Source organism: Betta splendens, chromosome 14, assembly GCF_900634795.4.
Source record: "Betta splendens chromosome 14, fBetSpl5.4, whole genome shotgun sequence".
NCBI classification, from domain to species: domain Eukaryota; kingdom Metazoa; phylum Chordata; class Actinopteri; order Anabantiformes; family Osphronemidae; genus Betta; species Betta splendens.
The window spans coordinates 2,538,504-2,559,708 of record NC_040894.2 but is presented as its reverse complement, the minus strand read 5'-3'; the positions used below and the strand labels follow the sequence as shown (position 1 = coordinate 2,559,708).

The window sequence follows — 21,205 nt, the reverse complement described above, 5'->3', positions numbered from 1 at the left end:
GCTTCATGTCTTCAACTTACAAATGCAAAATCTCTGCAACAGCCACGCGATAGCGTTGTGCAGTAACAGACTTCTACTGTACCTGTAGTAGCTCCGCCGTGTCGACCGTGAGGCCTGTGATGGCTTCTATTCTCCGATTGACTCTTTCGATGACGGGGTCCTCGTCTGCATCCAGCCACGCGCTGGAAAAGCCCAAAGGACACGTATTAACACACAAACAGTTACAGTGACGCTCTTTCTCAGGCTGCTCCTCTGTGACCTGAATGTCTGAAAAAAGGGGTTTGGAAAAGTTCAGGTACAAATAGGCAACAGACCCACAGCGGCGCCGAGCGGTGGAACAGAAAGGCATTTTAAAGCCTTCGGCACTGACTCACCTCTTGGACACTCGGTAGTTGGCTGTGGTCAGGACGCCGGTTTGGGGATCACGGACGGTAGCTCTGGACAACTGATAAAACAACATGACACTTTGTAAGATGAATAATAAGTATTTGTAGCATATGATGCTCTTTGACTTCTTATGGAAATGTAAATATTAACTTTTTCCCTTATTTCGCATCTCACCCTGGGTTTCGCCAGCTCCTTGATTTTCTGAATCTCCTCGTGCGAGAGCATTTCCAGGTAGCGAACGATGTGCGGACTGTCCCACTCGTCCTCCTCCTTCATGGGCTTCAGCAGCAGCTGAGGGTTCCCTTTACCGTCCTGGTACCGACAGAACAGACGGCTGCGCCGCGCTTCGGTCTAGTGGAGCAGAATGAGCAGAAAAACAAAGATTTCCTCTAAACTTGACGTTTTGAGTGGTTTTCGGACGCAGTGGTGTCTGATCTGCTGCTAGTTTGGGTACCAGCTAGTATTACATGCACTTTTCCTCATGTCTCACCATCTGGACTCCCTCTCCTCTGCAGAGCGCCTCGTAGGCCTCTCTCTCTGGGAGATGGTCCTTGGGCCTCGTGTAGGTGCCCAGCTGGATGGGCTCCTCAGAAGCCGGCTGCTGGGCATCGTTCTGCTCCTTGAGCTGCTTGACCAGCAGACTCTCGAAGTACCGGAGGTTTCCTCCTGCCCTCTGGTGGCTGGAGTCTGTCAATACAGGCAAATAAACGCTTGTTGACTGGAGTCTAAACTGATGCCAAGAAAAGAAACACTGCTGTCTCCTCTTCTCCACCTTTAATAATGCTGTTTAAATCTAGTCCTGAAGGCCATTCTGCATAATGACTACTTCTATTAATGTGCATGAAGGAGTTACAGGAATATCTTTAAAGATGGTTAATGGTTACATCTATGCCCTCAATGACTTAAAGAGGGTTGAAACATCGGCTGTGCCTCATTTCACTTGACATGTAAACAAGGACACCACAGCCCCAGAAAGGCGGCCTGCGGCTGTCGAGGCAGCTCTGATACCACGACTGAAATAACAGTTTAAAACCAGACGTTAGTCTTCAGACCACACCCCTCTGCACTGGCAGGGACACAGTGCCCCTGCAGTGAGAGGCTGTGGTGATTAGCAGAACAGTTCCTCCTCCTACCAATGGCCACCAGGCGCCGCGTCAGCTCGATGGCCCGAGGCAGGTCCCCCATCTGGTACACGGAGTAGCTGAGGTAGTCCAAAATGTCCACTTTGGACACCTGAGCCTCCTCCCCAGCGTCCAGCTGCTTCAGCGCCTGCTGCATCCACAGCACGGCGTGGTAGTAGTCGGCGTCGTTGTAGGCCGTCTTCCCCATGTCGAAGCAGTCGTCCACCGTCAGCATCACGTTGGAGTGCACGCCTGCGGAGAGACTCACAATCAATACGCTTTTACAGTACGTTCTCCACACCCAGACTACTGCACGTGCATGCCCTTCGCTTACCCGGCAGCTTTCCTCTGGAGAAGGCCTCAGAATCCAGTTGGTAGGTGTCCTGCAGACGCATGAGCGCCTTGGCTGCACCCGTCTCATCCTCCTGATCTGGGAAGTACTGTCGGTGCACGGACATGTTGGAAATGAACCCTGGAGGGAAGAAACGGGGACAATTGTGTTCGCCAATGAGTCACTCAAAAAAGCAGGGGATGAAGCCATGGAACACATGACTTATTGCTGACTGAAATCAGTGAAGTAGACAGAGTTATGCTTTAACCTTCAGCAGACTCCTCTGTTTAGAGCTTTTCTGCTTTTTCTCAGAGCTGATTCAGAATCAGAATCACTCTCACCTTTTGCATCATTAACTCTGTATTGGATGAAAAAGATGTAGCAAGAAGAAAAGCAGTTTCCAACAGCAGTAAAGTTTAATTAAGTTTAATAGTATAATTAACCTACACGAGGCAGGTCTTATCACAGTACTTCTGTTTATAAGGTTTACAGCCATCGTACTTTATTCTCCAACTCCAGCTCATCGCCACGTAAGCAGATTCAGCACACACACACACTTACTTCACTATGACACTCAGTCTAAACATGAAAACATTCTCAGGTCCAAGCACGCACACACATACGGGGATAATGGGGCCAAATATGCAGAGATGAGTAACAGCTGCAGCTGTGACATGGAAGCGAACATTCTCGCAGCAGAGACTTCCCCTCTGCAGGCGGATCTGTAATCGCTCTGCTCACGTCCGCTGTGAGAAGCCCCATAGAGAGAGCAGTGAATGCGTCCCTTCAGACGTGAAAACATTTTGAGGAGGAATGAATGAAAACAGTGTCGACAGGAAGCTAAAAGTGAAGGCTACTCGGCACAGACTTGGCAAAGACACTATAAAACGAAGGTGAGAAACATCTGAGCAGAGTTCCCAGCCATGTCTACAGATGGATGAGTGGGATCCTCATGCTGCTTACTGTCAGCGGGGTTCTGAAGCACCAGGCTCTCCAGTTCAGACCACTCGGTGTTGAGCCTCTTCATCAGCTTGTAGGCGTTGACCGGGTGGGCGAGGTAGCCCTCTGGGTCGGAGGTGGACACTTTGGTCAGAGCATCCAGTTTAGTGGCCCAGCTGAACACAGACGCACATAAAGCTCCTGTTAAAAGTCCTGATTTAGTTGTACAATACTCGAGTCACGGGACCCAGAAGGTACCTTTTGACTGCAAGCAGTTTGGACTCCTCTGCTTTAATGTAGTCCCTCAGAGACTGGACCAGCTCCTTCTCAGTGTAGAGCAGGTCTGTCATTTGGCCTGAACAAAGAAACAAACAAACAGCAGGTTAAAAAAGCTGAGCCCGAATTGAAGCTCAGTGTTTCATATAGGAATTATCATCAAGTAAAGTCAAGAGAAAGTTGCTGGTAGTGACAAAAATAAAATTGCTTCTTGATTTGAAATTTTATTTCTGTCCCAAACGCCCACACGGCCAAAATAAATCTTTATCCACAAGCTGTGATTGTATAGAATTACTCCGCCGACTGCAGGGAGGCCCACATTTACGGGGCTTTGAGGGAATAGCTGGGGTGAAGTGTGAAGAGGAAACAATTCCAGGGAAATGCTCATCTGTGATTAATGCACAGGCGCTGCCTGAGAAGAGGAAGCACCTCCACCCCGGAGCAGCCAGCAGCCGTACATCCACCTGAGCCGAGCAGCATTTAGCTGTCGCATTTGTCCAATAGCTTGTGACTGTAAACCGCAGAAGAACCGAGACCCAGGACAAACGCCAAGAAAAGCTTTAGAGCAGTTTTGTGGGTGTTTTTTTCCCATTTTCATCTGATGTGGAAGTCGTAGCCTGTTGAATGTGTGGGAGACCGACACATACAACTGAGGAAAGTCCTTTACATACGTAAAAAGTTAAATTTGACTGCTTCACATCTTCCTTTCAAATTTTTTTTTAATATATAAAAACTCAAATCCAAGTTCAGAGCGTGTTTTCGCTGAAGATCCTGATGCAGGTACTTCCTTTTCAAGGCTAAAAGAGCCTCTTTTCAGTTTATACAACAGAAAACCTCGAACCTCTGATTTTGCTAAAAAGCAACATGTAAACCGTAATTAAATGAATCACAAGGAGACAAGCCCCACACGCACAGTGATACAGTGATACGTACCGATGGAGGTAAAGACCTCAGCCTGAGCGATCCAGCAGCAGCAGCAACAGAGCAGAGCCCAGGAGGCCAAGGACTGCGACCTTCTCATCCTGTCTCCTTCAATACGCTGAAAACACAGGCAGACACTGAGAACGACATGGCGCTTCGCTTTCAGACCGGCCTCATAGACGTCGTGTGGAGCCCCTGAGGTGTGTGTTTCTGACCCACGTTCCTACAGCTGCAGATTTGGATCTGTTGGAGCCTAAGGGCTTTTATCGTGTGCCTTTGGAAGCGTTGTCTCTGTGGGGCAGAACGGCAGAGTTGTCCTAACTTGTTGGAGCTCCTCAGCAGCAGAGGAGTGAGATGCTGCCTTTTACAGATATGGACATAAAAAGCCCGTATTTAAATGTAAAATGTCTCACCCTGTGTTTGTGGTTTACTCAACCGGTGGCCTGTTTACCTCTTATTACGGCTACACCACACATTTCTCCTTGTAATTCACAGCCTTGTGATTGCATCAGCCCAAACACAGTCTGGCCTGTTGTTTCAGGCTCTAACACCTACTACACATCACATTCCTGGAGAGGGGCCTGTCGTCATGGTTACCGCCCAGCTGTGACCCTTCCCTGGCCTTTGGAGCAAACAGCTCCAAGTACAGGACAGAGACAGGTGCAAATCTATACATAATATATCTATATATAGAGAATTTGGGAGAATTACTCCTTTTTGTTCTGCATATTTCAATTTGTGTGCTCAAGTTAATACTGGTGATCCAGATGAAGTCATGTTCTGCTGTGGTGAAACGTGTCCTCCCTCCTCGGAAGACTTTTGTTTTTCTGTGTTTTTCACAGGGAGACGTGATTCTAAGGAAGAGGCAAGAAACCAAACGCAGGGCCAAAGGTTCCGTCTGGCAGCAAACTCCCCAACGCTAATATCCAACTGTCTCTTTAGTTTTCAGACACGTCACTAAACAACGCATGCACAGGGAAACAGCTGCTTTGTCTCCAAAGAGTCAAATGGGGAAGTTTTAAAGTCTGACTTTTTAATCCAGGATAAAAAAGTGCTGAGACTGCGTTTGTTTAAAGTCTTTGACAAATGAGGACAATGTGTTTTCTTTTCTGGGTCATATTAGTGCGGTGGATTGGCTCCTCACTCAACAGGATGACATCACCCTGCTGCAGAGATGCATGTGCACAGTGATACATGTGCACGTACTGAACCCACAGTATGCGAACACGCTCAAACAGTCACTGACCGACTGTCTCAAACATTTAACACAGAGTCTCACACATTTAAACAGATCTGAGCAGTTATGGTTCAAAAAACGAATGGCCTTCACTTCCTGCTCCTGCATCGGACGAATAGGGACGGCACCAGTAAAGCACAGCGTTCAAACGTGTCTGCTGGCCACATGTGCTCGACATTGAGCCAAGGTGATTCTGATGCAATTACAGCCGGGAAACGTCTGCCGCCACGCTGCTGCTAAAAATAAGTCCATTTCACTTTGACGACATCTTAACTGGGCAGCGAGACCCTGATTAAAGATAACGCAATGAATGAAGTGACGCGTCTCTGCCCGGAGGAGGAGCCTGTAGCTCAGGAACCACTATTACAGTAAGGTGAAGAGACAGACGGGCCTGAAGCCACATCTGCTAGTTTACATTAGCACACAAACACACCGTCCACCTCTAAAGCCTGCTTCACTGTGTCAACACTGGCTGCAAACGGATGCGCACATGAGCAAAAGCGTGAATACAATGAAACCATTGGACATCAGAAAGGGAAAGGTTGCTTTGTATTAACAGACAAATGGCTGCCATCACGAAACCACTGCAGGGCATCGCACACCTGGAACACACGTTTAGGAGCAGCGATGACCATCGATGATCATCACATACTTCCTGTTTGATCAACCAAGAATTTAAAAATACACGCTGTTTTGCTTATGTTGTCCTCTTAATTAATGCCTTTAACAAATCCTAATGTATCCGTTTGTTATTGTATGAAAATATATTTAATCAAACTGTATGTTATGAATGTGGTTGCACATCTGGCACAAAACTGTTCAGGCAAAAGACGACACTTAAAGGCTCGAATATGTTTCGCTGAAGGGCTCAATTAAAATAAACGTTTGTTTAGATTCTTTTGTTTAAGTGCTATAGAACACACAGAATAATTTCGCCATGAGCGGACGGCTGTAATTTTCCTGTTCATCATCTGGACCGTGACGTCACCACGGACCGTTCCTTCTAGAAACTTTCAACACTTGAGCCGTTCCCGTCCCGTTCAAGTCCTGCAGCGGTTACATAAATGAAATCCACCCTTTGTTCCACGCTATTTCACACCTCGTGTCACGCTGAGGCTTTAACGCACGTGTGCGGCAAATAGCGTCACGGAATCAACGCGCTGCGAGACGCTCCGCGGCCGAGTTCGCGCAAACTTTCAAAAGTTTCGCTGAGGAAACGTTGTCGCTCGTGCGAGCGCTCCGCGAGTCTCGCGTTACAACAACATGTCGGAGACGAACACGGGCGCCAGTGAAACACAAGGTCGTTGACAGTTCACCCCCTCGGAACCACAGCTCCCCAGAGTCCGGTACCACGGTACCACGTAGCAACCTGTTGGACCCAGTTATTGACACCCATCCCAGTATGTTCGGAGCACGTCCAACGATCCAGCCCCCGAGAATGACGTGATGACGCTTCTTGTAGTATTTAGATCACACGTTTTAGGTTCTCTTACCTTATTTTGCTGTTTTACGAAGACGAACCGCCTGTTCGACGCGGTGTCACTCGGAACCCCGGTGTCGTGGAGCAAACAGGGGGCTTTCAGCTGCTGCCACGTACAGAAGCTGCTGGAGGGCTGACCGTAATACTTGTAGTAGACGTGCGGGGGACATTCCTCGCAGGGCTTTCCCGTGTTGCCTTCACATTCACCTCGTAATCTTTGATTCTCAACCTTGCGCTGCATATTGACTGTATTTTAAAAAAATGAAGTAGGTTGTTTTGCAGTTTTCAGGCACGTCATTGAAATCATGTTTCATTTCTTCATGTATTTTAGTTACACCGCTAAAATCTAAACTAGCAGCTTCTTCGAGGAGAATACCTGGACAACCTTAGGACAGTGCAACCTCTAAACGTGTAACGAATCTACTAGATAGATAGAAGATATTTGACACACGCTTACACAGCTTTAAAGCTTTAACACGATAGGTTCCCAGCTGACAAACGCATGGCACCAAAATAATGCAAATTGTATAAAAGATGTAGGCATTTTCTTTATTTACTAAAAATTGTTTTATTTACAGGCGACGCTATTGTCGTTATTTGACATTATTATCAATCTATTGCCATTTATACATTTATTTAATATAATGTACGTGATTTGGGTCAATCTTTTTGAGTATTTACGGTAACACAATTCATGCAGTTCGTCACGTTTACCGTTGGGATCTGGTTTTCGTGGCTTGTTCTCTGGATGAACCAAACACACGTGGAGGAAAAATAGACTCATATGGCTTTTGAATTATGTCTTGTTCTTGAATTTTCAGTTCTGATGTTCTGTTCATGTTTCTGTTGTTTCTGCCCAAGTGGAACCAACGGGACAAATCAGATTTTCTTTTTACTTCATTTTATACTTGTCAGGGAAAACGGGGTTTAATATTACACGAAGGCATCACCAGATGTGTTCCAGCTGTCGTGCATCTGATGAAACACTCGCTGCGATTGCAGTACACACTTTCACACATTCCTAACGCCAAAACTGAATTTTGATTTATTGTGCAACAGGAACGGTAATTAAATACAACAATATAAAAATATGATTATATTCAATATTATGTCTAGTCTGCGTTGCTTTTTGTAATGGTTTCTTGAGTTCGTTCTTCAAATATTATGACTCATCTTTACTCAAGAGAGAGGAGAGGAAGACGTATATTGGAAGTGTTATATGTGTATGTGAGTTCTTATTAAGGGAACAGGTTCTCCTGCTTTGAAACACACAGAGAACAGAAATCCGGTGTGTGTGTGAGTTGCAAAAAGAATCACCTGAGATGCGTTATTCTCTGGTGTCCACTGAGCGTCAGCCGAAGTCAACAGATGAAAGCGAAAACACTGTCCGCTAATTATAAGAATCTGTCACGCGCTTTATGCTTCTCATTAAAGCTCAGATGTCCAGAAGCCCCTGGTGTTTAACTGAGGTAAACTCATTCCATCACAGTGGAAACGCATTCCTGCTTGTTTCTATTGACTTTGGTCATTTTCTTTAAATGCTGTATTGTAAGTAAATTGTTGTTTTAAAAGCTGCTCCTCATCCATTGTTTATAGCTGCTAATCCTCAGGTGTCCTACCGTTTTCTGTGTAGGGAGGGAAACAACATCTACACAGAAAGGCATTTGACCTACGTGTGTACACAAAAACACATTCATTAAAAGGACGGCAAAATATCTAATGATTAAACAAGAAAAATTGAGCCAAGTGGGGCGAATGTTTGGTCTTTATGTTGGTATGTTGTTCATTATTTGGCCAACAGGTGTCAGTATTTACCCACAGCATTCACCCGCTATTTATTTCTAGCACATGCATACAGTATAATCACTGTTGTTTTACATTCATGCTCTGTTTGTTTGTAGCACATCTTCCCCATAAATGCCACAATATGGCGAAATAATAAATCACATGACATAACAGGGCGTCCCTGGTCTTAGCTCAGCACAGCAGTATTCCACTTGCCATGATGTCAAGGTTTAAAAATGACACAATGACCCAACGGACAGGTAAGTTTCACACCTGTGCAGAAGGATGTGAAGCGGTTACACTGGGACTGCATGTGTGGCGCGTCATGCAGAAACCAGTCGCAGTGAAGGAAACACACACTGGTGGAATGTCCCAGTTTTACTTTCTGACCACGCGGAGCATCAGTAGCGCCGTGTTCTGCAGTGTTGCACGATGACAGAATGAAAACAGAAAACTCGACATGTCTGTTCATCCGTTCACTTGCTTCAGTGAAGTTAAGGTCTTCCAGATGTTACCAACGCTTCCACACATGGACACATGGAGGCTGCTGCTGCACTTGGCTCCACTGCTTCACTGGTGTGTCTCGCGTGAGAAAGGTCACAAGATACAGAAAAGGATGCACACTTGTTCTGCTGTAGAGGTGTGTGCGTGCGTGCGTGCGTGCGTGCGTGCGTGCGTGCGTGCGTGCGTGCGTGTGTGTGCATGCGTGTGTGTGTGTGTGTGTGTGTGTGTGTTTTGGGTTTCCTCCGCTTTCATCAAACCTTGTCGGCTGAAATCAGGGAATTGACAGTGACTCTTGTTTCTACTGTGGTGGTATAAACAGCACAGTCAGACACAGAGAAACCAGCTGAGTGTGTCTGGTCCAGTGACTCCACCAGGTCATGAAGCAGAAAAGAATAATCCTGCAGTCTGCTGTGTGAGGACCTCTTTGTCCTTGTGTGTGTGTGTGTGTGTGTGTGTGTGTGTGTGTGTGTGTGTGTGTGTGTGTGTGTGTGTGTGTGTGTGTGTGTGTGTGTGTGTGTGTGTTCCTCTGTGCCAAGCGGTGACTCAAGCCTGGCAGCCGACGTGGGGATTGGGTTCCCGCCGTCTGTCAACGCACACAAAATGAGCTCCTTCAGGACAGACAGACACGGCGCTGCTCACACCATGATGTCTGATGTGACGTGGACGCAAATCCTCTACATTTGCTTTGAGTTGAAGACGGGCGGCACTCGACACCAGGCGCCTTTTTGAAAGTCAGCTCGATTGGTGCGTTAGTGACAACTGAGGGACGTCAGAGTGAATGCATGCGTTTTCTGATCCCACACGAGCCTCATCTGGAGCACAGGACAGGCTGCAGATCGAACCCACATCCTGACAGAGCAGGACTCTGACGAATCTTCTTCTCTCCTGCTCCTCTTCTTCTATTTCACACACAAGCGTGTGTGCACATGTCTGTTCAGGAGCGTCTCTGTTCGCACACACCTCATTTAACCAACGCTTCCTGCCGCTGCAGTTGCATCTCTCACCTCTGACCCGACCAATATTGACTCAGCTCCTTGTAAAAGCACGAGCCACAGCCTAAATACAGGAGACTGGCAACATGTGCATGTTCAGTGGTTGAGGCTACTTTAAACCTGGATTATTAGAGATTTACCTCCACTAGAATGTGTTGAACTGTTTTCTCAAGCATGAAGGACCAAACAATGACAGTGACACCAGTGGCAGTGGTTCAGGGCTCAGAGTTTCAGTCTCCTTGGGGGTTTGTGGACAAAGCCCTTTTGTTCCACGTTTCCTTTTTGCTTCTTAGCTGACGTCTGACGAAATAAAAAAGACAACAAATCGTTAAGAAAGAAACAAAATCTTCTCTCGCGGCCACAAAGAGGTTATTTGTGTGTCTAGCGTTGTATCCTGGTGGGCCATAAACAGGCTCCTCCACCGAGGATCCCTGACAAGGTCGCCTGCATCTATTCATCATCTTTTATGATGTGGTGACGCTGAAAACAGCGCAACGGTCTCTCCAGGAACTGGTTTACAACCCGAACAAGACAGTCCTGCTGCGGCTGAGGGGAAGCGTAAGTCTAAAAACAGGACCCCGGTGAGTCCAGAAGGCGTCTGCAGCGCTGCCTCCAGTCTACTGTTACAGTGGGCGTCAGAAGGGAATTTCCCTTCACCATGTACAGTATTATCACCATGTTTGAGTCTTAATTTACCTATTTGAATATTAATGACTTGGCAGGTGAAATCACATTTTTATATAATTAGAACTTTAAAATCCAGGAAACACGATCCTGCTCGGCCTGTTGTGTTGGCAGTGCTGCTGCTTGTCAGTTCACATCCACGTCCACATCGCACGGGCCCAGTTGGAAATGGAGGCTGGTTGGTGAGAGCACAGGGAGGCATAGAAAAACACTCCCTCAGACATGTGCTGGAGCAATCAAGATGGCAGCCATTCAAAGGCAGCGAGCGAGCGCAGGCCCCCAGGTCCTTTTCCCATTTCATCCTGATTCACAGCTGGTCACTTCAGGCCAAAAACCACATGCGTCCTGAAACCACAGCCTGTTCAAGGAAGTGAGGCCGATTCCTGGGAGACAGAAAGAGAAAGGAGAAGAAGATGTGATGATGCAGAGTAACTCAGTTACATTCTGGGTAAAAATGATCAGGCGTGTCAAATCCAGACCAGACATGACATCACGTCCACACCTGTAACTGGATTTAATTACAGCCCGGTCAGTGGCGGTGATGGAGCCACAGCGAACACAGGGTTGAAGTTCAGCTACTGAGACGTTCCCTAAATACTTTTGTCTGTGTGGCCTTTTTTACACACTGTGTTGTTGGAAATAAATCTGAATGATATGGAGTTGACCTAAATTTAAGACATTTTGTCTGGACTGGGATTCTGCGTGATAAAACATGCTGTTAATCTTGGCAGGTGCGGATCCACAACAAGACCCAGACTCATCTGACCCAGTTAAGCTTATGATGCTGAGGTCGACAGGAGGGAAGGAGAGGAATCAGCAGGAATGATCTTTGAATTTAAAGAGCAGCTTAAAGCATCATAATAAATAATAGATAAACGTAGTGGAAGTTTTATGATTCTGGGTTTGTTTTGGTTCTCAAAAAGCAATTGACATTAATTACATCCTTTAAAATGATCAACGCTTTCATACATTTTGACATTCACCTGTATGGTAGTAATCAGTAATAATCCTTTCAAATATTTCAGAGAGATCGAGAAAGATGAGCGAAGGTCAAAGGTCACTGATGCTGAAGGGTGAACATAATAAACCCCATGCTTCGACCATGGATGCACACGTTTATCAACCCGATGCTTGAAGTGTCACACAACCAGCTTCACTGAGCTTTCAGTTTCATGTAATACTTTAATACTAAACAGCCTCTTTTGCCCTGTTGATCCCCCACTGATGCAAACATCAGACATGAACGCTCCGCGAATAAATCAGCCCGGCCACAAGGCCGTGCCGTAAACCGTACGCTTCAGCGTGGGGTTAACTCTGGACCCGGACGGGGGCGGGTGGAGCGAAGGGGAGCGCAGCGCGCGATAGTCTGGAAGTCATTATGCAAAGGAGGCCGGCGTCTCCCTCCCTGTAAACAGGCTCCTGCTCTGGGGATGCTCATGCAAACCAAACACACGTTCGCATCCTAAGCGCACACGCTGGGTCACAGCCGACAGCGAATTCTTCACATTCATGATTGAGCTGCAAACTTGCAAACTTTTAAATGACAGCAGCTAAATCACTGACGTCTCCACAGCGTTTGACACGTTGCTGCCGTGGTTCGCTGCCCGTCACTGCAGGTAAACGGGCCTTATGAGCGCATTAGGGGCTGCGGGTGCTGTGGACTCAGGCCTGAGAGACCTGAGACCTGAGGCCTCTGTGACTCCATGCTGTATCTGATCCACTGGTCTGCGTGTGAGCCCCCCCCCCCCGTGCGCCTGGTGCCGGGGTCTCAGGCAGCTGCTGACCGGTAGCTGTAATTCATCCCTCCATCCAGCGCTCCTCAGAGAGCAGCGCCGAGAACCTACAGCAACTTACATGTGAAGATCCCAGTGATTTAAGGGGCTTGCGGGAGATGCTCGTACTTTAGCCGCAGGGTTAAGTCAGAGTTCAGTTCCAGACGGCTCCCAGCCACATGTTGCACTTCATTCTATAATTTACATTAAAAGACAGTGTGTGTTTAAAGTGTTAGGGTCTAAGTGAAGGTTGATACACAAACCATGTGCTGGTTGGTTCTGTAAACCCTGACGACATGCATCCATGAGGCCTTCAAGGCTCGGACTGTTGCTTTAAATAGGACTGTTGCTGTTGTTTGTGAGTGTGTGTGTGTGTGTGTGTGTGTGTGTGTGTGTGTGTGTGTGTGTGTGTGTGTGTGTGTGTGTGTGTGTGTGTGCGTGCGTGCGTGCGTGCGTGCGTGCGTGCGTGCGTGCGTGCGTGCGTGTGCTGGAGTTTCTAACTTTACCACCACCGTAATTGCAGCATATGTTCAAATCAGACGTTCCCACCAGTTTGAACAACAAAGTGGATGATGACGTGTGAATTAAAGCAGGCGCTTCATGCAAATGACTTTAAATGCAGCCAGATTTGTTGTGTCTCAGAAAGCTGGACTGTGTCAGACCTGGACTCTGACCGACTCACACATGGGCGACTTCTCCTTCTCCGGCTTCCGCAGCTTCGTGGCACCTGTTCTTTTCGCGAGGCCTCAGAATCAAACACAGTGTTATTTTCTAAGGCACAGTTTATATTCAGACTTGCTTTAATAAAAGCCTGGAGGGGAGGAAGTCGCCACAGTTTACAGACTGAGCTCCAACGTTCCCAAAACCAACAGAGAACCTTCAAGCTACTAACCACAATTAAGCGACAGAGCACTTGTTAAATCCCCCCAAGACCCATTTACTAGTGAACATGAGGCTACTGTAAAGCTTGAGTGTTGTCTCTACTACAGTAGCAGGCAAATGAATGACTAATGACTGTACACATACAATGTGCTGCCTTACTGTATGAGGGTCAATATATCCTCTCTGGGCTCCTGGGCGCTGTGATTCATGGACGAGTGCAGGTAACTCAGAGCTGCACTCGAGTGGAGAACGTGAGTGAATGATGTTTTCCATGTGTGTTAGTCAGAAGAGACGCAGCGAGGACGGCCTTCCAGTAAGAAGCTGCTCTGGTTGTGTTTAAACCTGTGGCTTGGGATCAAAATGAAACGAAGACGCGCTTGTTTTCACTGATCCGAGGTTTACATTAAAACGCGTTTGTGTTGTTGTGATATAATGCATTCGTTGTTTTATTTGTGTTTCTGCCTGCATTCGGTTTGTCTGACCGTGACATGCATCATCCCAGAGGCCGCGGCTGCTGACATCAGAGACGGTGGCCTCCGCGGCCCCGCGTCGTAAATCAGCTGTAAACACAAACAAAGCCGTGAATGTGCTGGTATGTGTAAACAGCGTTTGTGTGTCTTTCCCAGCTTGGAAGCATCAGGCGCACGACAACGACTGCATTGTTCTAACGGTGCAGGGGGCGATGCCTGAATTTGATCTGAATCCAGATCAGAGGCTTCCAGAACCCAACTGGGCCCCGAGTATCTTTCTCATTTCTTCCAGCTCTTTTTACCTCCGTTCATTTCCTGGTTTTAATCAGCGCGTATCAGAGCCTCCACATCTTCTGCTCCTGAGGCTGAATCCTCTGAATGAAGTTCAACTGTTTAGATGCACGGCGCACATTGGTTGTCTCTGTTATTGACACATTCAGAGAAATTCCGATGGAATTCCTTTCTTCCACTGTTGCACACAAACACATTCCTGTGATTACGAACCAGCAGAAGTTAAATGATCTCATGCAAACCTGGCCTCATCACGAGCTTCAGTGTAATTACGGCCTAATTGTTGTGGCTTTAGCAGCTTCTTGTGAACGGCGTCCACATTTCAACAGAAACCCCATCAGTGTGTTGTAACGTGTTGTTCTTCTGCCTCATGCCCATTTTAATAGTAACAACTTGGGTCTTCCTCGTGGCTGCTGTGTTTGTGAGCCTGATGTCTGATGGATGGCGCTGTCACAAGCATTGTTTACAAGAAAGCCCAACGTTGGCTGAGCGCTGGTTTGAAACCTCAGTGGCAATTAGGGTTTTTGTTTGTGACACTGGAGGGAAGTTATGTATAGCTTGTTTAGGTTTCAGTGGACGGTGTGATGGAAATAGTTCCATGATTCATGCTGGTGAGCTTAATTAGACAGTCTGTGTGTGAGGAGGGATTAGAAGAGAGAAGGGAGCGGGAAAGTGTGAGAATCTGGTACCAGTCGGTACACTGTGTGTGTGTGTGTGTGTGTGTGTGTGTGTGTGTGTGTGTGTGTGTGTGTGTGTGTGTGTGTGTGTGTGTGTGTGTGGCCGGCGGTGAGGTGTGACATGTAGTAAACACTACACACAGGCGTGTTTCAGGCACATGTAAACAACCCATGAGCACAAATCGACGTGTGTATGAAAAGCGTGTGGATGGAAAGTGTTATTGTTGTTGAGCGGCTGCTGCAGCCGAACGCCAGTGAACGAATGGCTGGTATTAATGAAGCGTGTCTTTGATTCCAGCAACACATCAAACATTCATCGCAGCATCAGCATCTGCTCAGTGAGTGTGTGTGTGGCCGGGAAGCAGCCAATCAGCAACAGGCTGGATGATGGATAACGGCACACAGCTCCTCTCCGGCTCACTGCCACTATTGTTATGCGCTAATTACTTTGGTCTGAGAATGACAGATAGGATGAATGTGCGTCCATTGTTGTTCCCATGGCGACGTTTACGCAGCACATGGAGCGTTTTGGCCGCAGGACTCGCACATACGTGTGATCAGTGAAAGCCCGGCTGATTTATGGGACATTTCATCCCTGACGTGTGGAAGCCGGCGACGTCAGCTTGAGAATTCTTGTGGCGATCGCCTCGCTATGACATCATCAAATACGGTACAGTGCTACCAGCAGGGATCCTCTTGCACAACGTTGGACTAGAGGATTTTTATGGAACCATCAAAGGAAAACAAGATGTTTGTGGTATTCCATTAAAAATACCGTCACGCCATTAGAAAAAACTCTGATATGAGGTTTGGTTTGCCCACATATTTGTGCGGTTCTACCAGGCTGATGACATCATCCGCAGACAGACAGACGTAATCCACCGCTCCTCACCTGCTCCCCTCGGGTTCTAGTGGCCGTTACACAAGCACAAAGCACACAGTCAACAGATTTGAAGGCTTTTATGAGCATTTGTTAGATGCTGCCGGCCGTTTGCAGAATAATGACCATCCGGGGAGAAAGAACAGAGCTGGGAGCTCTCTGTAGTTGGACTCGGATTTATTGGAAGCAGGCTTTGAAGAAGACAAATATTCCAAATGTCGGCTCGTTGCTCTGCTCCATAAATCCCCAGCAGCGACTGCAGCCCTCTCATCTCCCGTCTGATGCTTCGTCATTCGCTCTCTGTGGGTTCTCTCCTCTGACACGCGCTACAACATAATTATTGACTGCGTCTTTGGTCTTTTGTTGTGAAAGTGTGATCGCAGGTTTGTTTTGTTTGTGTCAGACAGAAATGCAAATCAGCAGGGGACGACTCGGATCTGACCCGACTCGTGCGCTCGTGTTTTTTCCTGTGCTTGGAGCAGTAGCACGGGTTTCCTCATCGCTCCGTTGCGTCACCTCGGCCTCCGCTCGCGGCGCCGTCACCTGGAGCTGAGGCGCCGACGGCGAGAAGTTGGTGTCTGACTCACACGTCTGACAGTCCCGAGTCACAGAAATGTCTGGGCTCATTCCCTCTGCAGTGAAGAGGAGCTCACGCTCAGCTCCGTGACTCAGTGTGGGATCGTCTGGGGAAATGAACGAGCCAGAGAGGATCCTGGGACATTCACTGACAAATGGGAGAGGTCCAATCTGCCAGCGAGGCGCCCCAATGACCGCTGATGACAGGACTGTGGCATTTCTGGCTCAATCAGCGAGTTATTGACTGGCTCCAGCTTCAAGCCAACATTCTGTGAGGCTCATGTGTTTTCATTTGGTGTCAGTCACGCTAGCGGCTAGCGGCTAGCGGCTGGGTGGAGCTCAGGCCCAGCATCTCGTGGACCTGACAGGAGGTTTGGCTCACGCAGCTCTGACGTCCTGGATCAAAGCTGATAATGAATCTCACCGGCTCCAACGTGCGTTCTGCTCCCATTTAACGGCGAGCAGCGCCGGCGGCTCCAGAGTGTTCGCTCTGTAACTGTGCACCTGCATCTCTTCTCTTCTCGCTGGCTGATTCGTGTCCCATCAGTTGGTTTTCAGAACAAACGCTCTCCAGTTGAAACCCATAAACGAGGGACAGGCCTGGAAGGAATCAAAAAGCAGAAGAGGAGAAAAACACACAACACACGCGCTCGTGTGTCTTTGAGGACGAGGGGATATGAAATAAGTGCAGTTGTGCAGATTCCAGCCCGCAGAGAGTCGCTGCCTCTTCCTCCTCCACGCGGGAGCTCCGTGGGTCTCCCCGTCCGCGTCCGCGTCCCCTCCCACTCCGCGCACACGGGGAGGAGGAGGGACGACCCGGCGCCCACGTCACAGGCGGCTTCGCTATTTAAACTTGAATCAAGCGGGGAGGGAGGTTTTCACGGCCGCACAGCGTTGCCTAGCAGCTGGGCTCTGGATACTTCACGCTTCACGTCGGAACCCGCGGACGTTTCCCCGCACACTTCGCCCGTCATCTGCGTGTCTCGCACTCAAATACGCTCAACATGCTCCGGACCGTGACGCTGAAGGGACCGTCTCCGTGGGGGTTTCGCCTGGTGGGAGGACGGGACTTCAGCACGCCGCTAACGATCTCCAGGGTAGGTGGTCACTTTGCTTTCTGTCGGGACGAAGCGCATCCATCCGCGGGACCGTGCGCAAATTACGCACGCGGCGCTGCGTGAACTTGGCGCAGTCGCCTCGGTTACAACTACACGGAACGAACCGAATTAATGACTGGCGAAGCTGGATGGAACAATGCCTGTTATCCATAGCAGCTGAGCTGTGTACGTGAACAGGAGCTTTACTCCTAAAGCCGGCAGATGGTGCCGTCTAATTCCCGGCAGCTTAAGCTTTCCTGCGTAACAATTGAATGACCATAAGTTCAGGATTTGGACTCAGCAACGGAGATCAACACGGGGACAAGAGTTGTTTACGTTAATCCATCATTTGTTGGTGTTGTGTGAATTGGCTTCGTCTGGTTGCAGTTTATTCAATTGTCGTGTGTGTCCTTTATTTAGTTTTGACCCGCCCGCTGCTAGAAGTAGATTTGTATTGAACTTCGCTGACCCTCAGAATGTGGGTCAGGAGTCAGTGCGGTTCTGGCAGTAGCCGGGAGTTCGTCCGGGCAGGATACACAGAGGTGTGTGTGTGTGTGTGTGTGTGTGTGTGTGTGTGTGTGTGTGTGTGTCTGTGTCTGTGTCTGTGTGTGTGTGTGTGTGTGTGCATGCGTGCGTGTGTGTGTGTCTGTCTGTCTATGTGTGTGTGTGTGTGTGTATATATGTGTGTGTGTGTGTGTGTGTGTGTGTGTGTGTCTGTGTCTGTGTGTGTGTCTGTGTGTGTGTGTGTGTGTGTGTGTGTGTCTGTGTGTGTGTGTGTGTGTGTGTGTGTGTGTGTCTGTCTATGTGTGTGTGTGTGTGTGTGTGTGTGTGTGTCTGTGTCTGTGTGTGTGTCTGTGTGTGTGCATGCGTGCGTGTGTGTGTCTGTCTGTCTATGTGTGTGTGTGTGTGTGTGTATATATGTGTGTGTGTGTGTGTGTGTCTGTGTGTGTGGTGTGTTTGTGTGTCTGTGTGTGTGTGTGTGCATGTGCGTGTGTGTGTCTGTGTGTCTGTCTGTCTATGTGTGTGTGTGTGTGTGTGTCTGTCTGTCTATGTGTGTGTGTGTGTGTGTGTGTGTGTGTGTGTGTGTGTGTGTCTGTGTCTGTGTGTGTGTCTGTGTGTGTGCATGCGTGCGTGTGTGTGTCTGTCTGTCTATGTGTGTGTGTGTGTGTGTGTGTATATGTGTGTGTGTGTGTGTGTGTGTGTCTGTGTGTGTGGTGTGTTTGTGTGTCTGTGTGTGTGTGTGTGCATGTGCGTGTGTGTGTCTGTGTGTGTGGTGTGTTTGTGTGTGTGTGTGCATGCGTGCGTGTGTGTGTCTGTCTGTCTATGTGTGTGTGTCTGTCTATGTGTGTGTGTGTGTGTGTGTGTGTGTGTGTCTGTGTCTGTGTCTGTGTCTGTGTCTGTGTGTGTGTGTGTGTGTGTGTGTGTGTGTGTGTGTGTGTGTGTGTGTGTGTGTGTGTGTGTGTGTGTGTGTGTGGAGGGGGCACATTTGTTTTTCATCAGAGCTCATTGGTGCTGCTGAGGGATTCCAGGTGTTGTATCAACAGCCCCACATGACCTTCCACTGCTCCTTCAGCTCCTTCATTCAGAGCGGAGGCGACTCCTGACGTTCACCTCAAACGCTCTTTGGACTCGTCCGCTATAAAGCAACAGTAACTGAACAGAACTTTGCTGAGCTTAATTTTCATACAACACTTTGTCTTTCCACACATTTCCAGCCGAACTGAGCCCAACGCCAGCACATCCTTGACAAAAGTGGAAACTCTGCTCCGTGGCCTCGTGTAAAAGTCGGAACTTTGCCCGGTGCAGCTCGGGATTTGAACCCTTCTTTCAAGTATTTTGTACAACAGGCGAGTTGTGGTTTCAGTATAAAATCTGACAGTTTATCACCAGTTTAATCTCTGCATACTTGCGTGACTGCCAGTGTAAAACCCCTGGCGTGCACAGCGACGGCTCTGGCACCGTGAGCGCTGTGCAACGCGGCCACGATGGCACCTGGGAAATGAATTATACACTGCACTTCACACTTTACAGTCGCAAAGCTGAGGCGGCAATAAAAGCAGAGCTGGGCGAGAGAATTAATAAGGATTCCAGGATAATTCCTGAGTTTTGGCCTGACAATTAGCGAAGGAAGCAGCTGTTGGGAGGAAAAACATCTTTACGACAACCAAGCGGCAAAACACAAGCGGGTCGCTTGGGCCAGAACCCTACGCTGGAAACACACAGCTCTGAGGCGGGAGCTGTGGAGGCTGGCGAGCGTTTAATACGAGCGCTATCAAAGAGAATCCAACAAACACCTGCACCTGAAGGCAGCGGTAGCTGTAAATGGCAGCAGAACAGCAGCTGTTGCTTCGCCTGAGGCAGTGGTGTCCCACATCGGCCCGTCAGTCGCCATTCACTGCTCCCCTGCTGCAGCGACAGGCTGCGAAATAGCTGCGAAAGCCCTGATGTACCTGGAGAAACCTTTAGAGAGGACGCGCTGAATGTAGCAGCTGTGCTATGAACGTGTGTGGAAGCTGATGCTGCGGCAGAAGGTGACGCAGGACGCAGCCGTTTGTCATCGGGGCAGGACTTCCCGCGTAGGCGTCGGGTAAACAACGACCCGATCCGCCCAGAACCCACAGTGTGTCCTGAGTGATGAGAGAGCGATCTGAGCTTCAGGAGCTGCCTTCTGCTCAGCTCATGTCACTCAGGGTGTATTTAATTCGTAACTTTGTGTTTGTTTTGGTGAAATTTGTGCAGCCACACTAAAAAACTCCACAAAAAAGTTTTGTAAAGTTGCTGCATTTCATTTCATATGTAGTGAATAATAATGAACAATCATGAACCAATAGTGAAAGTAGAAGTCAAGCAGCTGCTGCTCATCACTGCGGTGGGGATTCCTGGATGTTCACACAGTTCAATGAAAAGTTCAAGTCCAGTCCCGTTTTCTGGTTCTAGCAGTGAAGCGGCCGTTCAGCGAGTCAACGGCGTGGTTTCTCTTTCCCGTCTCCCCTGTTCCGCAGCCACGCGGCCGTTTCCTCCGCTCTGCAGCTCATAATCACCAGCTCCGCTCTGCGTCCAGGCTTGAATTAGAGGTGCTTCATCTCCGCAACAGATGGCACTTTTCAAGAATTTCCTGTTGATGGCGCAACTGTGGGGGTGAAGAGTGTGAGCGCTCAGAGCTGCTGGATCTCAACCTTTTGGTAAACGAGCGGCATCGTCTTCTTTCCATTCGCAACCTTTCGCCACAAACATTTTTGTAGTTGCTGCCAAGAAGCCGTGCGTCGGGTGATGCTTTCAGACGATGATGCGCCACGATGGGAACGGCTTCAGGAAAAGATGATGACACGTCAGAAGCTGTAACATTCTCAGCGCGAATCGCATTCACACGGGCTTCCAGTCGTTCGTCCATCGATTATCTGAAAGGCTTTTTCCGTTGCTGGGAGCGCTGGAGCCGGGCCCAGCTGTCACAGGCTGCTACTTACAGTTACTAATGGGTGAAATTATGCTCATTCTAGACTAAACAAGCGCTCCGCGGTGCAGCGGGGTTCATGCGACTCTCCCATTGCCTCATGGTCTCATGACGGCCTTCAGGCCCTTTGTGTGCGCGTCAGCCACACAGCCCAGGCTGCGTGAGCGTAAGCGTGGCTAAGGTCATAACCATGGCTCCTATCGCAGGTCCAACAGGCAAACAAAGGCCTCCGACCGCCGCCACCAATCATTAACTGCTGCTGAGACGCGTTGATCCGACGCTCCGAGTCCTCGGCCTCAGCGGGCGACGGGATCCCTGTGGGACGCGACGCTGCCTCTCACTGCCCGCACTCATCTGTTTGCAATCAACTATGTCACTGTTTGTGCAGCAGCCCGTCGTGGAAGGGACGTGACTGTGATTATTGCCCAACAACTGCTGGATTTTTCTCTCGA

General features: G+C 48.6%; 2 protein-coding genes across 2 annotated transcripts in view; one reads left to right on the top strand and one right to left on the bottom strand.

The window, feature by feature from the left end:
• Positions 1 to 29: 29 nt before the first annotated feature.
• p4ha2 (procollagen-proline, 2-oxoglutarate 4-dioxygenase (proline 4-hydroxylase), alpha polypeptide 2) lies at positions 30 to 6,857 on the bottom strand. The gene is made up of 10 exons (XM_029173936.3): positions 6,706 to 6,857; positions 3,988 to 4,093; positions 3,037 to 3,133; positions 2,803 to 2,954; positions 1,843 to 1,980; positions 1,521 to 1,760; positions 878 to 1,074; positions 562 to 738; positions 375 to 445; positions 30 to 182 (listed from the first exon to the last, which is right to left on the bottom strand). Exons 2-10 carry the CDS (start codon positions 4,073 to 4,075, stop codon positions 74 to 76), a joined length of 1,269 nt encoding a protein of 422 aa, XP_029029769.1. The 5' UTR covers positions 4,076 to 4,093; positions 6,706 to 6,857; the 3' UTR covers positions 30 to 73.
• A 9,705-nt stretch (positions 6,858 to 16,562) lies between these two features.
• pdlim4 (PDZ and LIM domain 4) overlaps positions 16,563 to 21,205 on the top strand; it is a 28,554-nt gene continuing 23,911 nt past the window's right edge. The window contains exon 1 of the mRNA XM_029173846.3: positions 16,563 to 17,302. Within this exon, the coding sequence (XP_029029679.1) occupies positions 17,210 to 17,302 (93 nt within the window). The 5' untranslated portion in view covers positions 16,563 to 17,209. The remainder of the gene's footprint in view (positions 17,303 to 21,205) is intronic.